General features: G+C 37.0%; 1 protein-coding gene across 2 annotated transcripts in view; it reads left to right on the top strand.

Moving 5' to 3' along the window:
• Positions 1–17,833, top strand: part of SHPRH (SNF2 histone linker PHD RING helicase) — a 56,879-nt gene that overhangs the window by 3,266 nt on the left and 35,780 nt on the right. The window contains exons 1-11 of one of the 2 annotated variants that reach the window (XM_088161601.1): positions 4–5,508; positions 5,822–6,040; positions 6,356–6,434; positions 7,207–7,357; positions 8,672–8,777; positions 9,274–9,530; positions 10,840–11,535; positions 13,996–14,247; positions 15,040–15,118; positions 17,049–17,212; positions 17,303–17,559. In XM_088161601.1, the coding sequence (XP_088017727.1) occupies positions 5,854–6,040; positions 6,356–6,434; positions 7,207–7,357; positions 8,672–8,777; positions 9,274–9,530; positions 10,840–11,535; positions 13,996–14,247; positions 15,040–15,118; positions 17,049–17,212; positions 17,303–17,559 (2,228 nt within the window). In that variant the 5' untranslated portion in view covers positions 4–5,508; positions 5,822–5,853. Of the gene's footprint in view, positions 1–3; positions 5,509–5,821; positions 6,041–6,355; positions 6,435–7,206; positions 7,358–8,671; positions 8,778–9,273; positions 9,531–10,839; positions 11,536–13,995; positions 14,248–15,039; positions 15,119–17,048; positions 17,213–17,302; positions 17,560–17,833 lie in introns of those variants that run through there. The other variant, XM_088161600.1, reaches the window with a different exon arrangement.

Raw genomic sequence — 17,833 nt, forward strand, 5'->3', positions numbered from 1 at the left:
GAAGTTATTGTTGATGAACAGAAACAGTTTTGTCTTGTGTAATAGTTGTAAATATAACAGAAAATAGTAGTTATTCCTGCCATTTAGAACAGCTCTTATTTTCCAGGCAGCGTTAGGTAATTCACTCAATACTATTATTTGGCCATTAATCATATGCTAATTTGTTTATGCTGAAATTAGAGGTTATAATTCTTCTCTACAGGTACTGAACCATAGAGATGTTTTGGATCCTTACTTTTTTGGGAGTAAATACAGTTTTCACCAGTTCGTGGGGGTTGTTTGAACAGATCTACAGATCTTGTCCGAGTTATACAGGAACAGTGTAAAAGAACCAGGAATTAAATTTGGAAAACTTGTTCCCAGGTTAGGGCCTGTCACCCAACTGCAGCAATAGATTTCTTTTTGGTTTATATTGTAAAGCAGTTAAAATGTAAAATACTACAAAATGCAGCTTTATGAGAGTTTTGAGAATATACCATTGCAGGTTGAGAAACATGGGCCTTGCTATCTTTTTAGAATTAAAAATATATTTGCCATATTACACTTACTAGCAATACAGATTCGTAGGGTGATAAACAATGGCTTTATGTTGTGATGTCTTAGGAAACTTGTGAAAAAGCGACCAACCCAACCAACCTTTGTCTCGTTCCTGAGTGTAGAGTTGAGTCAATATTTTGGCTGAAGACTGATTCAGTGACTGTAGTATACATAGTTTGTGTTCTTGTGATAGGAGCTGAGCACCCACCCCAAATGTGACTGCACTTAATTAGAAAAGGCAGAGTTGTATAAAAAAATCAGGCAACTTTGCTAAAGAGAAGCTAAAAGGAAGAGCTAACAGAATAAAATCTGAACATCCTTACCTGCCGCAAAGAAAAAATGGGCAGCTGTGAGGAAAAGACTTGAGGATGTACCAAGGGATGGGCCAGTATAACTCAGTAAGTGGGGAAGATACTGCACATAAGAAATCATTCTTTCAAATACTGAAGTCTGACTGACACAGATATGTCAGTTTAGGTTTGTAAGCACAATAAATCAGATCCAATAAGAGGTCTGAAGAATAAATAGTTTAATGTCTAGAAATGAATAATAGTGGTTTTAAATCCATTAGGAGAAATACATTTGCATAAATGCATTAGAAGCAGAATAATTGCCAGAGAATTCATAGACTTGAGATGTCTAAGGCATATGATAGAGTGCTGAAATAAAAGTAATGCTGTAGCAGAAAGCACAGTTTGCTTCTCTGCATATCTTCTCATTGTGGAAGAGTTGGGGAAAGAGATTGTGGAAAAAAATGACTGGTAACTTGCTTTAAGGTCCAAAGTAATTTTCTGCTAGAATCTGGAGCATTTTTCTTCAGTACACTAAAGGATGCGTTTATATCAACTACCTGGTTCAACGTAGCTTACAGGTGAAGAGGCACTTTCTGAAAGGCAAGACATGCCCCTCAAAATTAGTGGGACGTGTACGTGGACCTGAGCAGTTGGGTTGTCATGCCTTAACTTTTCAGTAGCCATGCAAGCAGCTCAGGTTTGTAAAGGAGCTATGTTGCCAGCTGGTAAAGATTCTGACCTTTTTCAGCATGTACATTTTTATGTGCTGTAAAATAATAATAGTCTTGATTTCACGCCAATGAATGCCATATAAATGACGAAGTAAAATAGCTGACATGGAGAACAGAAATAAATGATTGCAAATCACCAGTCAAGTCCTACGAAGGCATGTGCAGATTAATGTATTACTAATGCTTTGAGAGAAAGAATGGTTGGTGAAACTGTGTCAACAATATTTAAATGTATTATTCAGCATAACAGAGATGAAGAATGACTGAAAGCTTGCAGGCAGACTAGGCAATGGAGTTTCAGTAGAAATTCAATACGTGAATAGAAAACAATGCAGAAGAAAAAAATTATGGTCTCTTTGCTAACTGTTACAATCAGGGTTGCTGATTAGTACGTAGGAGTATAGCTCAGTAAATGCATCAACTTCATGTTCAGTGTTAGTGAAACCAAATCAAAAGTAAAGAATTACCCTGGAAGTGTTAGAGAACAAAACATGATCACTAAACCACTATGTAGGTTCATAGTGTGCATTATGTTCTGCTCTGAATTAAGAAAAAGCATGTCACAGACATAAAAAGTATTTGTGAGGGAAGACCCCAGGTGATTATGCACTGTGAAACTAGTTTCATTTCCTAACAGTTTTGGAGCATGAACTTAGTGATGTAGCATAAAATAATATAGCCTCGATTCTGTGCTGATGAATGCATTTCTCTTAAATGTTTCTAACAACTTGGTCTCAGTTTAAATTCCATCCGTTTTTAAACAGAATTAGTTGAGGTTTTGTAAAATTACGCTTAAGTATATATTTTAACACTTACCAATATCCATCTAAAGTGAAATGTGTACAATAACATGAACATGAAGGTTCTTGCTCTCCCCTCTGATGAGCAAATTCTCGTGCTGGTGGCGTTGTGCACAAGGATTTACACAAATAAGGGGTATGACCTCTCTACTGCTACGTTTAGTTTTAATATATTTTTCCTCACTGTGCTCAGTTAATTCTGTTAATATACTTTTAGATGGTTTTGAGACTGTGGCAGGAAGTTCGTCTATGTTGTGACAAGGATAGCATAGATGCATTAAGTAATATGAAAAAAAAGTGATAAAATATTTAATATGGAATCATTGAATCATTTAGGTTTTAATCCATCACTGCCAAGTCAGCCATGCCCCTAAGTGCCACATTTACATGTCTTTTAAATATTTCCAGTGATGGTGACTCAACCACTTCACTGGGCAGCCTGTTCTTATGCTTGACAACACTTTATGGGAAGAAATTTTTCCCTATTACCCAATCTAACCTTCCCCTGGTGCAACTTGAGGCCATTTTTTCTTGTTCAGTTACGTGGGAGAAGAGACTGACCCCCAACTCACCATGACCTCCTTTCAGGTAGTTGTAGAGAGGACTAAGGTCTCCCCCTCATCTTCTTTTCTCCAAACGACCCCAGCTCCTTCTGCTCCTCATAAGAGTTGTGTTCCAGATCCTTTACCAGCTCCGTTGCTCTGCTCTGGATATGCTCCAGCACTTCGATGTCTTTCTTGTAGGAAGGGACCCAAAACAAAGTACAGTAACTTCACAACATCCTTGTAGTCCTCCTGAACTGCCAACCTTTTCTTCCAAAGGTCATAAACTCTCTGTTTTCCCTGAATCTCAGCAAATCTCCCTGTTCAACCAGATGTTCTCTGCCATCTTACCTGTTTATCATATACCATTTGCCTTCAGTTTTAAGAAGAATAAATTATTTGTACAAAGATGGTTTTGATATTTGTTTATTTACTACCATATATGATGCAACAAGGTTTCCATTAATCTAGGCTGTTTTCATTAATGCGGATATCGTACTGCAGTCTGGGAAAGGAAAGATCCTACTGCAGATGCAGTAGCAGAACTGTAGTTCAGTCATTGAAGGAATTAAATAGAGTACTTGAAAAGCGTCAGAGAAACTGGTTTTTTAGATAGTACAGTACCATCTGTTTCTCAAATGTAAAAAAGATTAAGATGAGACCTCTGTAACTGAATTACATTTTGAAATGGTTGAAAGTATAATTAAATATTCACTGATGAATAAGTAACTGAGAGAGGGATAAACTTACCTAGCATCCTTTTCAAAATCCCTGTGGTATGTAGGACCATTTAATCATGAAAAAGAAATCTCTGAAAGAATGAACAAAATAAGAAAGATACGTACAAAAAATCTAATCGTATTTTAAAATTTGCTTTAAATGATACTGTAGTCTTTACTCTCCTGTAAAATGCTGGATAGACTTAGTTTATGTAGAAGTCAATTTATTGTGCTTAAAAATGTGAGATTTGAAGACTGTTATTTTAGCAAGTATAATGATAGGTGTCATTATATATCAAATTCATTGATCAAAGTTATAATTTGCAAACACTCTAATTTTCTGTTCCTTTCCTAAAGTGAGTGGTATGTATTAGAGGATCCCATTGAATGGTTTCTTTAATATATAAAGCTGAGTGCTTTCTTGGTGCTTTTTATTTGACTGGATCATTAGTAACTCACATGTGCACTCTGATTGCCTTCTTTGCATTACAAGTCATATATATAGTTTACATTAATATGTAGAAACTTATGTCTTTCAGTATTCTTATTTCCTTTGTGAAAGTACTGGGATTGTTCCTTTGATTTAAAAGGATTAGGGGCAGGCACCGATGGCTGCCATATATAGGTGTATAATTTCCTCCTTTTGTTTTGGAAATAGTTTTTCACTTTCACCACCCATTTGAACTAAAGAAAGCTTTTGCTTTTCATGAAAGAGAGTCCTAGTATCAGTTCCTGAATCTTATTTTCAGATTCAGCTTTCTGGTTTTTGCCAGGTACATCTCTTTGTTTTTAGCCTGAGGCATCAAAATTAAAAATTGATTTAATTATGCCAGCTGTTAGCTGTTTTGTTGGAACATTAAATATACTTTAAGGTCACTTTATGCTGAAAATGATAGCCTTGACCTGCTTCCAATTTTGGTGTGGTTTTTTGGTTTTTCTTAATAAAAAAATTCTACAGGGTGAATTTATTTCTTTGTAAGCTAGCTAGGCTTAGAACTGGTCTGTGTTTTTTTGACACTGATGTTTTAATTTTAGTGCTAAAACATGTTAAAACTTGTCCTCCAAGTCTTTCATTCTTTCATACCTGTTTTCTAGAATGCCAACCCTTGAATTTTTAATGAATTTTTGTTCTATGTTGCTTAAATGCTGCATATGCCCATATATCCAAATTATGTGAAAAATATAAATACAAGGCCTTTTTTCCTATAGGGTAGAAAAGAAGGGTAGGTCTTCTGTCCCAAAGGGTGCTTACATCTCTTGAGGTGGGTTTTTAATTTTGAAAGTATGCCTTGTCTGAATTTTTGCGGTGATGCAAGTGGTGAGAATTACACGTTGTCCTGCTGCTGTGATTTTCTTAAGCAGATGAATGAATTAAGGTTAATTTTTCTTCTTTTTGTAAGGTCATTTATTAATATTTAAATCAGAAACATGAGATACTCGTGATTCTGTACCAATGAGAATTTTTTAGTGGAAGGTCTTTATTAAAAAAATAAGTTGTGGTCATTCTATACCTAAATTCTAAAGAAGGAGGTATGCTTTTTATGTATACATCTGTGATCACCATAGCATGTTAACTTTTAGGTGTCTTAGTTCCAGCTGGGATAGAGTGAGGTTTTTTTCTTAGTAGCTGATCAGTGCCATGTTTTTGGTTTCAGTGTGACAATGTTTGTAATGATTTGTTACTTCTTGCTGAGTGGTGCTTGCCCCAAGTCAAGGACTTTTCAGTCCTTGCTCTGCAGGTGCACAAGAAGTGAGGGAGCATGGCCAGGACAGCCAAAGGGATATTCCATACCAGAGAGCAACATCCTCAGTTTATGAACTGGTGGGAGTTGGCTGGGAGCCACCAGTTGCCACTTGGGGATGGGCTGGGAATTGATCGGTGAGAGGTGAGCAATTGTATTGTGCATCACTTGTTTCTTGGGTTCTTTTAATCTCTCTCTTTTTTTCCTTTTCATTGCTATTATTATTATTATTATTACTGTTGTTATTGTTGCAGTGTTTTTCTTTATTTCAGTGATTAAACTGCTCATTGTTTACTACTGCTGCTAGTGAGTCAGATACAGTCCTGGCATATGTTTAAATGACACTTTGCTTTGCTTGTTTTCATATGTGTAAACTAAATATGTTGCTGCAAAATTTACTGAAATGTTGTCCCAAGTTGATTGATAATACATGTCTTGAATTATTTGGTGTATGCAGATGAGCTGGAGGAAGATGAGGAAGAATCTGACATGGAACTAGAGCGACAAAATATTGAAGAGCTTTATGACTTTGTAAGGCACACCCATCAGCAGGATATCCAATTACTGAGAAAGGATGTGCAGCATCCTGCATTAATTCCCATTCTGAGACCATACCAAAGTGAGGCTGTGAACTGGATGCTTCACCGAGAGAACCACACAAGTACTCCTAGTAGTGGCAAGTATATTCATCTGAAAAACTTGTATAATTGAGGAAAGTGTAATTGTATTGTCAGCAGTAATGCTTCCTTGCTGTTTGATTAGAAGTTTTGTGAATTGTTTCATTAATATTTTTATAAAAGCTGTTGTTTGAGTAGTACACTAAATGATAAGGTAGGTCTTGCTGAACAGCAGTGGATGTATTGTGTTGGTCATGAAGCTCTGTGGAGGTGGACTTCAGCTTTTTGTCTCTTAATGTCACAAAAAGGCTGAATAAGGAGTGTGCTGTTAATAGAGAAACTTCATTGCAATAACATGAACAATTTCTCCATAGAAAATGCGCTGCACTTCTTATGGCGGGAGGTGATCACTATGGATGGAGTAAAAATCTACTATAATCCATTTACTGGCTGGTATGTTTTTATAGTTGCTCTTTCTGAGAACACCTCAGGGTTATACTTTGTGAAAACCATGTTAGTACCTTTATCCTGCAGGATATAAGATATTCCAGAATTTGTTTTTTAGTTAGCAATTAAAGAATTAGAACAGTGATACCATTAATTTGAAAAAATGCACAAATTGGAGTATGTAATGCACAGGTAAATGTGTAGATCTCAAGTTGAAGATGTCATTATTAAAGCTTTTCTTAAAAAAATGTCACTAATTTAGTGGTTTGATATTTACATTTTTTAAACTTAAAGTATTGGAGACTTTGATCTTCTGATTCGATGTTTTTAAAGTCTAAAGGAAGGTATAATGCTTTCTATTAATTCTAGGTATTGCATTACTAAATTGGTTTCTTTTTTCTCATTAACTTGGTTAGAATAGAACCTTTTGATTGCTAGTTTGCTTTTTATTTTTCCCTATGTAACTTTCAGATCTTTTTCACATGTGAATGTAAAAATATTTCAAATTTTTGGAGACTAACGCTATGATATGCTAAGATTAGCAAGGCCAGGCCTAGTAAGAGGTGAAAAAATTCTAAAAATTCTGGTATGCATATTTGTCTTGGTCAGGTTTATACACGCAAAAAGCTTGCTAGATTTTGTTAATCTCAGCTTAACTAATAAAAGATAATGCCTCACCTTACAAATTTTGCCTTGCTGAAGCTATGCTGTGTGTCCCTGAACTCACACTTCTCTGTCACAACATTCTGTAGTTACTGGGAATGTACTTGAATTTTAGTATTATCCGTGAATATCCAACTGCTGGACCCCAGTGGCCTGGAGGTATTTTGGCAGATGAGATGGGTCTTGGAAAGACAGTAGAAGTGTTGGCTCTTATTCTGAATCATACTGGACCAGACATTAAACAAGATGACCTGACATTACCTGAGGTAAGGAAACCAGGTTGAGAGTTATGATGAAGAAAATGCTTTTCAGAATGAACGCAACTGCACTTCTCTTGACTTTATTGCTTACTGGTTTATAGAAGTCCATATTTAAAGCTGTATTACTGAGCAAGTTTTTCCCTTAGTAGGACATGATACTTGGCAGCATAAATGGTGGAATAGTTTGCATGAGAACTTGTTGATCCTTTACCATTGTTCAATGGTTTTATCAGGCAAATATGCTGTTAATATAGTTTGGACAGGCTTTCAGGAGTGTATAAATACATAATTTAGTTTACTACATTGGAGATAATTCTCCTTCACTTCATTGAACTGGTGAGTGTCAAACATCCATTAGACATAGGTTCTGTGCTAAAATAGGGATAATTTATGTTCTGAATAAAGATTTCTGCTCTCTCTCTATTTCGTATAATAAATGAGCTTATTTAGCAACAGCTTTCCATCTTTTCACTTTCCTCATCATGCATATTGTGAAAACTTGGCACACCCACTAAACCCAAAAATTCTTTCTGAAGGGAAAGATCCATTACTCTTAAGTAAACTTTTACCACTTTGTGAATTCCATCCTTTGGAAATCATGACAGCCAGTTTCATTGTACATTTATCATCACGATCTCCTGCCTGCTTGTAATTTTATCGGTTAAAATTATTCAATTCTTAGAGAGAATAAGGTGATTCTTAAATACATAAGAGAGTCAGCACCGAGTAGCGCAAAGAGAAGGAGTATAAGCACTAAAGTGCCTGGACAGCGACTGACAACAATAGCTAGAGACCAGAGCTTTTGTAGGGCTGGAGTTACTGAAACTGTTTCATGATGTAAGTAGTTGGGACAGACACCTTAGCTAATATATTATGCTAATAATAGAGTAAAATTTTGAGAAGCAATCCCTGAAAGGAGATACACTTTTTATACAGCTGACTAGGGCTCTTCCTCTATATTGCTTACCTCCTTTTTTGTTTCTAGCTATATATTAAATATAAATTAAATATAGCTTTTCCTCCTCCATCAGGAACCTAAATCACTTAGAGCTGTAGATTCCTACAACTTAATGCTAAAGAGGTGGCGGATCCAAGAGGCTTTCAGAGCTGCTCTTTGTGTTAGGATACTGTTTGCAGAGAAACTAATCTGAATGATGTGTCACTCTGTACATTAAAAATGAGCTATCTGAGCAAATTAGTGAGATCAGAGCATACACTTGCAGCAGCTCATGCTTGCTTTCAAATGTGAGGAGATTAATGAAGGTCAGAATGACTGTGAAGAGACATGAGCTAATAACTATTTAATGTTGTCTGCATTAGGGTAAGCTTGTGAACTTCTTTGTCCCACCTCAACCTTTAGAGGGAAATAAAAAGAAAAAACCAAAGGAAATGGAGCCTAAATTAAAGGAAAAAATACAGTATCCCAGTAAGTATTTCTCATGACTTCTAAAATACATTTTGCTTTTAATATTCTTATGTTCGCCACTGGCTATGAGTTCAAGACAACTTTTGACTTCTTCAGAATGAAATTATTCTTTTGCTGAGCACTGTCTTGTAGTATTGCATGCTACAAACAAGTGATCCACAGTTAAATGTAAAGTTTCTAACTCAGAACTTTTTGCTATAGAGCTCCATGTAACTAGAGGTCTTTGTAGTTTATCCATTTAAATGAAATAAGCTGTCTTTTTTATGCCTCAGTAAGAAAATTGAGTGATTTTATTTCAATTGCTATCCAACATTGTTTTAGAATCACTGCAAAACAGCAATCTATAGAGCTTCGTCAAGGAAAAGCTTGTCAACACTGCTGCCTGTCTGCATTTTTTAGATGAACGCTATGTTTAGGGCTCCCTTAATACACATTCTGTGAGGTAACTTCATTTTATCTAAAGCTGTAAGTTGTTTTATTTTTATTCTTCAAACAGGCTTACGAGTAATGATATTAACAGCTGTAAAGGAAATGAATGTGAAGAAAGGAGCATCCATTATTGCAATATTTAAGTACATCAGTTCTATATATAGGTACGACACGCAGAGAAATAGACGGCTTCTCAAAAGAACTCTAGAAAAACTAATTGCGGAACAGGTGGTAGAACAAGTTAAAGGACATGGTCTGGCTGGGTCTTTCAAGCTGGGAAAGAATTACAAGGAACAGAAGAAGCGAGAAAGAGCCAAAGAGCAGGTAAAACATGCTGCTGTAGTTACTTCAAAGGATGTTGCAAAGACTGTTCTTTTGTCTGCCAATTGCGAGCTACTCTCGGCTGTACTGTGCAGTAGTTCAGTGACACTGATTTAGTGGTGAAAATGAAGAAAACTGCAGCAATTGCTTTAACACTCATAAATAAAGCAGAAATCATAAGTAGATAAAATTTGGGGCTAAAATATTAACTACCTCTGTCATAAGGTTTTTAAAATAGTGTCACTGGGAGTGGTATTGTTCTTACTGTGAAGTTGTTTTTTAAACACTGGTAAACATTAACCAAATCTTCAAACTTGAAATTGATATAAACCCTTAATATCTATGTACTGATGTGTTTATATGTTCATTTAAAAAAGTGAGGAGAAAGTTGCTTGGGTTGGAAGAGACTCTAAAACTCATCTAATTCCAAGCCCTCTTACTGTGGGGATACCTTCCACTAGGCCACTTTGGCTAGGTTGCTCAAAGCCTCATCCACCTTGGTGTTGAAACACCTCCAGGGCTGGGGCATCAGTGTCTCACAATGAAAAATTTCCTCCTAATATCTTATCTAAACCTACTCTCTTTCATTATAAACTATTCCCCCTTGTCCTGTCACTGTGTGCTCTTATAAATAGTCCCTTTACAGCTTCTCGTAGCCTTCCCTCAAATTCGGGAAGGCTATAATTTAGCCTGAAGCCTTGTCTTCTCCAGGCTGAACGATTCCAACTCTCTTAGCCTTTCCTCATTCTCACAGGGGAGGTACTCTAGCCATCTAATCATTTTTGTGGCCCTCCTTTGGGCTTACTCTAACAGGTCCAAACCCTCCTTATGTTGGGGGTCCCAGAAATGGATTGCAGTACTCCAGGTGCAGTCTCACAAGAGTGAATAGGAGGCAGGATCTCCTCTCTGTCCCTGCTGCCCACGTGTCCAGCGCCCAGGACACAGTTATGTTTCTGGGCTGCAGGTGCACATTGCTGGGTTGTGTCCAGCCTCTCATCTGCCAGTACTCCCAAGCCCTTCTCAGCAGGGCTGCTCTCAATCTGTTCATCCAACCCAGCTGCAGCACCTTGTACTTGGTCTTGTTAAACCTCACGGTATTCCCATGGGCCCACTTCTCAAGTTTGTCCAGGTCTCTCTGGACACCATCACATCCTCCGGGTGTGTCAGCTGTACCACTCGGTGTCATCTGCAAATTTGCTGAGAGTGCACTCGATCCCTCTGGCTATGTCATTAATGAAGACATTAATTAGCACTAGTAGATGTTAAACATCACTGGGCAAGTCTGACATTCTTGGTTAATTTTACTTTGTAGGTAGCAAGGACTTCAGAAAGCACTCAGAAGAAGCAATTGATTGATGCTAAAACTCAAATCAAAGAATCAAGAAACAGTGATGTAACATCTGAAAAGGTCTTTAAAACTGCTTCACTGGAGAATATCACCATGGAAGAACATGATTATTGTACGACTAGTAAAAATTATGGGAAATCTGAAGCAAATCGTGAGAACTCTGTAGAAGAGAAAGATGTTAAACAAGAAACTATGGTCCCAAAGTCTCCTGATTTCCATGGCAGCCTCCTTGTCTCCAGTGACATGGGCAGTCATCCTGATGTTGATGTTTCTAAAACTACAGCTGATGTCCAGCAGGAAATCCCAAAGGTCCAGTCCTCACATTCCCAAGAACGTGCTGGCAGTAGTGTGCAACATGCCAGTTCTGTATTTCCATTTAATACCTCTGAATATCGTTTCGAATGCATCTGTGGTGAGCTCGGATTGGCTGACTACAAAGCTCGTGTGCAGTGCCTGAAATGTTACCTGTGGCAGCATGCAGAATGTGTAAACTACAAAGAGGAGAATCTGAAGAGCAGGCCCTTCTACTGTCCCCATTGCCTTGTGGCAATGAAACCAGTTCCCACAGGAGCGACTCTGATAATTTCTCCGAGTTCTATTTGTCACCAGTGGGTAGATGAGATCAACAGGCATGTAAGATCATCATCTCTTCGAGTTCTGGTAAGATTGTATAGCTTCATCTTCTGGAGAGTTACTTTATCAAGGCTTGGGACTTCCTGTCTGATATTCTGCATCACTCGCAGTTCAGAGGTCTTTGATCTCTGTGTTAGAGTTCTACATTTCTTGCTGCTAGACCAACGCTTTGGAATTATGTGCATTGTTGTCCCAGAAAGACAGTCTGCAATTCGTTTTTCTTTTCTTTTTTTCTGTTTTAGTTGGTCACTGGGAGATAATCAGTAGCTTGTATAGCAGCTGAAAGCAAATTTTTGTGCAGTTGCAGCAGCATGTGATTTCTGAGAGGGAAGGCTGTTTGAAAGACTACCAAGGAACTTAAACAGGCCTGTGGGTGCTTTGAGTGTTGTCTCACTGTACAATTGTACTTGAACAATTCTCTGACCATTGCTCCTCCTTTTGTTCTAGATAAAAAATGTTTCCACAGGTAAAGCCTGTAGTTTTGCATTTCTGGTTCTCAAGCTTTATAAAAGAGATCTTGGGCATTGGTGTTTACTGAAAACAATACTATTGCAACTTAGGTGTTGTCTCTATAACATCTGCCAAATTTATTAGGATGTTGCTTATTTGGAGACCATGTGTTGCCCTTTTATGTGATTTCTAATAACCCTGTCACTAGAATAAACCTAATTAGGTTTAGTCTAATACTTAGACTAAAAATGGCTATACAGGTTTTTTTTTAAAATACAATTATCACAGTATTCAAGTATTTTATTACTGATGCAGCCAGGTTTTATCTTTCATATTTTTAGCAGTCAAGAACCTTTGTACGATCAAGAGCTTTGAAAACCATCAATCACTTGTATTTTGAACAAAGTAGTAGCAGATTGTTATAACTTTGTATTCAGGGATATATCTGGTACTTTCGGCCATTACGCATAATTGCCTAGGGTACAAATGAATATAAATGAATGGGCTATTCGTGTGAGCAGTCCATTTAGATTTCATGCAGGAGCTTACAAATGTGTAAAACTCACATGGTTTTCCTAGGGCCCAGTCCAAGTTTAATACCAGTTTAATTTGATGAAAAAATATCAGAAATAGATAGATATGGTAACAATAAAATAGTTTAAATACTGAATGTCAGTACTTCAAACAGTGTGACATCTTCCATTCTACAAGATTATTTTCAGTTTCTTTTAACTGCCAACTGCGAGACTTGTTTTCAGTATTGCTTCAAAATGAAACTTTGGTGTTTTATTTTCTGCTAATGTAAAATGAAAGTAGTGGAAATGTTTCAAACAATCAGTTTCCCATGTTAACAACTTTTGCATTGCATGTGAAATGTGTTTTTTAGTCTTCAACTGCTTAAAATCCAGGGGAAATTCTAATGGTTTTATGTAATAGAACAAGAAATTAAAATTTATCAGTTTATTTATGGCAGATTCTTTTCCCGTTGCTGTGAAAACAACCAAAACTTAGCCAAGTTATAAATCTCCAGAAAATCTATTCATAAATAATTGAAGAAATCATTAGACTTTGGCAGCTGTTTTTTTCTTCTTGGTTGTTTTGGAGAGCATGCTCTTTTTGGTTAATTTGTTTCCTTTTTCTTCCCCTAAAGAGCTCCTCTTCTCTGTTTTGTTTTATGTGCAATAACCTGTGTTGCTCTATTGTCCCACTCTGGGGCTGAACAGAAATTATCTGCAGATGTTTCTTTCAGTTGACAGAAACACTTACCATATGCATAAATGTAGAGCAAGATTGTTACTGGGAGAAAAACTGGGGTTAAGAGTGAAATTAACAGTGAAATCATGTGCTGATCATCAAGGGGTAAAAAGCAGTTATTTTAACTTCAGTATGTTTCTAAAGGGATTTGGCTTAACATTATGAAAAGTACTTCTGATAATAGAACAAATGTCAATATGAAAGGTTTCTGTTAGTACACAGGCATTGTTTTTTACCTAGGGTATTTTTTTCCATTTCCTAAATCTCTGTAGGTTAAACTTTATTCAGAGTGTAATTTCTGGTTTTGATGCATATCTCTGTCATCCTTTTAAATTTTAGTGAGTAAAATTTTTGGGAGCAAGATAATACGTCTACAGTAAGGGAGAGAAGACTGAATGTGTAACAGTGACTCACAAAATGTTGTTCCGTACAACATTACAGAATACCTAATCTTCAAACAACTGCTACAACAAATAACTGTTGTAGAAAATTATGAAGTCCTCTCTCCTTTGAAGGAGGAAAGAAATGTTTTGCCAAGTCACAAAAAATTACGCATACAGATTTTACATCCATGACTCTATAGTATTTATTATTAGGTTACTTAGGTGAATTTTCCACCATACTCTTATATGAATACAGATTTTTTTGAATTGTTTTTTTTTATATGAACAACATTGCTAAAAGCATGGACATACTAAGCTGTACTGATATTTTGGCATTTTTATCAAAGCCTCTCTTATCTCCCTTCTTTGCTATTGTGCTGCTGGCTGTGAATGTCTGTAGGTGTACCAGGGTGTGAAGAAGCACGGCTTTCTGCAGCCGCACATGCTGGCGGAGCAGGAGGTGGTGATCACCACGTACGACGTCCTGCGCACTGAACTCAACTACGTCGACATTCCCCACAGTAACAGCGAGGACGGGCGCCGCTTCCGGAACCAGAAGCGCTACATGGCCATCCCCAGCCCCTTGGTAGCAGTGGAGTGGTGGAGGATCTGCCTCGATGAAGCACAGATGGTTGAATGCACTACTGCAAAGGTATGACATTCCTGCCCATGAATTCATTTAACTTGAAAATGTTTGGACAAGCTTCTGTAAATAATAGAGTAGCCTTTCCTCTCCCCCTCTCAATGTTCAGAGTACACTCATGTAATTTATCTTTGTCCCTTGTTCTTTAGAAGTGAATTTTCTGTTGGAGATACTTACTATTAAATGGTTCTCCTGTTGAAATTTTGGCAGATTGTGAAGTATATCCAGCTCAAAAAATACTTAACATAATCTATACTGACAGTTTAAAGAACTAGGTCATCATGTTGTATATGGTATTTGATAGTTTCAAACAAGACACTAGCCTTGTTCAGTGATGTGGTTCAGAGGCATAGATATGTCCTTTGGGTCTTGAAGCTAAAATAGTCAGCAGTCTGTCTGCAAACTCAATGGATACAGTCTGCTGGGGGGATTATTTTAATTAGTGTTTGTCCAGTCTTTTTGCCCAAGACAGGAAGACAGAAATACTACTTATATAATGCCTTACATTAAAAACCTTTAATGTTTAATTTTTTTTAAACATACAGTTTATTTTGTTATTTGTTTGCCTTCTGTGAACCCTTAATTGTACTTGATTACTTGGAAGAAGATGTGGCTTTTATCAGCTTTCAGTTAGTTGCCAAAAAGATCAAAAGTTTTATGTATTTTTTATAATATATTGCACCAATGCTTCTTCTAGGTCTAAGGGTACATTTTGAAAAGATGTTCACGCTTCTCAAAAATAAGATCCATGTGTTGTCAGACTGTGTTCCACTCTGTTTTTCCTTTCCTACCTTTTATTAGGCTGCTGAAATGGCACTCCGTTTGAGTGGAATCAATCGTTGGTGTGTCAGTGGAACTCCTGTGCAGAGAGGATTAGAGGGTGAGATTTTATGTAGCATTGTAATCTGTGGGATTTCCTTATGGTGATAAGGAGGTGGGGTTTTGAAGCAGTTAAAATGTCTGCTAGTTTTGTTCTGAATTCATTAGGTAGTCTAACTTTGTAAGCCATAAAATTTAAGCATGATAATAAAACCATCAATACATGTATCAATATAGCAATCAAAGAACTGAAATCTTTGTCTCCCTGGGCTAGACAAATACTTTGGGGAGCAGAGAAGCTCTATGTCTAATAGCTGATTCAAGTGTGTTCTTCAGTTTTCAATTAGCAGAGTGAATAAATATTAACCCCTCTCTATTGCAGATAGTCTTCTCTGGTTACAGAGTCCTGTGAATGGTCAAATACAGCAAACAAAGCTGTATTTGCTGTTTTCATAGCTCTGTATCTTCTACTATAAGCATCCACTGCCATGAATATAAATTCTAAAAATCATGATAAAGCTTATGAAATTGTCTCAAGTAAGTCCTTATGTAAGGACTTAATGAATTGAGATGTGTGGAGTAGATAGCTGTATGTTAGCAGGTGACATTTATCTTGTCTTTTTTTTATGTGGTGCTCAATTTCTGTAGACAGGCTTCAGAGAGATAGAATAAAAGAAAGGGAGCTGACTATCTGCTTTGTCTCCCTGTGTTCTCTGATGGATTTTGGAATATATGGTACACATTGAGGCAATGTGTTTAGAAGTGGATAAATCAGTGTAAGCTTTTGTGGACTGTTGTTGGATACTAAGTTGTAAAAATCAATATTTTAGATTAATTCATTATGGAATTGTGAATTAAATTTATAATTACATGTAATAGTTGTGAGAATAAATCATTAATATAGTAAAGCTGCCGGAAGAAGTGATGGATTTTGGTGTCGTGATGAACTCCTTCAAGGCCCTGTGTGTGATAGTGTTGATTTAATACTTACCTGAAATGTCATACAGTTGATAATGCATGTTGGCAGACTCTCAGGCTATACTAAGGCAGCCCCCATCACATTGGGGATGAAAACTGCTGACTCATTTCAGTCTGTGCCACTGCTGCTGTAATGCAGTGGGATAGGACCTCTGCCTAAACAATTGCTTCTTGCACAGGAATGATTCCCAGGATTTTTCTTCCTGTAGTCTATAATGTATTTGGTGAATGTCTTGATGCTTTCAGCTGAATACTGAATTACAATAAAGCTAACAGAATAAGGAATATAGCCACCAGATTTTCAAGTACTGTAGTATGTCATCACATATCTCTGTTTCTGCAGTTTCCACATGCAGCATTTAAATGTGCTTCTGTATTTTTCCAGTAAGATTTAGACAGAAGTTTAAAGTCAGTGTGTCCTTACATTTCCTTCCAAAAAGTGACAGGTTTCTAAATTAGGTAGAATTAGCAAGATGTATTCTTTTAATTAGCAAGAAAACAATTGAAGTGCCTTTTGTTAATTTCTTATGCATTAGTAGAGAAGTGAAAATTCTTCTGAATTGCAGCCCCTTCTAGGATTGTGGGCAGTAGACAGTTGGTGCACAGCAGGCTCTGAAGTAACGATGCTGAGCAATATTGGTTTAGAAAAACCTGGCAAACCCAGTTAACCATATGCAGTCATGTAATTTCTGCCTCTTGTCTCTGCTCTGAATGGGTTTAAATTCTTTGCTCTCTTCTGCTAAACTTGCAATTAGGAAGGTGTCTCACAAATAGCTATATTCTCTCAGGTTGTGTGGAAATCAAAAATGAGCTAAAGGAGAGAACCCTCACCTTCCACCACCCAGTCCCCTGTCTCGCTTTGAAAATTTTGCTGAGGGATGACTGGAAAATAATTGCAAAAGATAAAGGCCAGAATGGAGATGGTTTATGCCTGATAGCCTATGTATGACAGTTAATTTTTTTTGAGACATATTGCAAAGTATTAAAACTCAAACATTTTATTTTCTTGCCAGATTTGTATGGATTAGTCCTCTTTCTTGGAGTTGATCCTTACTGGGTCAAACATTGGTGGGACCAGCTACTATATCGACCTTATTGCAGGAAAAATCCCCGACCTCTCTACAGTCTAATTGCGAAGATAATGTGGAGATCAGCAAAAAAGGATGTGATTGACCAAGTAAAGAAAAGTTTTGAGTTTTAGAATTCCATAATATCATTTATCAATAGTTTTATTTACAAATTACTTACTTTCTTTTTTTAATTTCAGATTCAAATCCCCCCTCAGACAGAAAATATACACTGGCTTCACTTCTCTCCTGTGGAGAGACACTTCTACCATCGCCAGCACGAGGTGTGCTGCCAGGATGCGTTGGCAAAACTCAGGAAGATTTCAGACTGGACTCTTAAGCTTAGCAGCCTAGATAGAAGGACTGTGACTTCTATTCTATACCCTTTGCTACGACTGAGGCAGGCCTGCTGTCACCCACAAGCTGTTCGGGGAGAGTTCCTGCCACTACAGAAAAGGTGAATTTCTGTCATTTATTAAATTGCCTTCTTTATCCAAAGCAAAACGTTGATTGTCTCCAGCAGTGCAAGTTCTTGTACAGTCCTCAAATAAGCCTAATTTAAACTTCTTTAGTTAAATGTACAACTACAGCACACCAAGGTAATCTGACCTCAGAAGCTGAATGCATCACAGTGAGGTCATTAGTGTAATTCTTGTGTTAAAGAACATAGTACTGAAGGCATTTGATTCTCCAGTGGCATTCTAACCTTACTATGACTAGGGTGTTGCAGG

The sequence above is a fragment of the Sturnus vulgaris genome, chromosome 3 (genome assembly GCF_052056855.1).
Source record: "Sturnus vulgaris isolate bStuVul1 chromosome 3, bStuVul1.hap1, whole genome shotgun sequence".
NCBI classification, from domain to species: Eukaryota; Metazoa; Chordata; class Aves; order Passeriformes; family Sturnidae; genus Sturnus; species Sturnus vulgaris.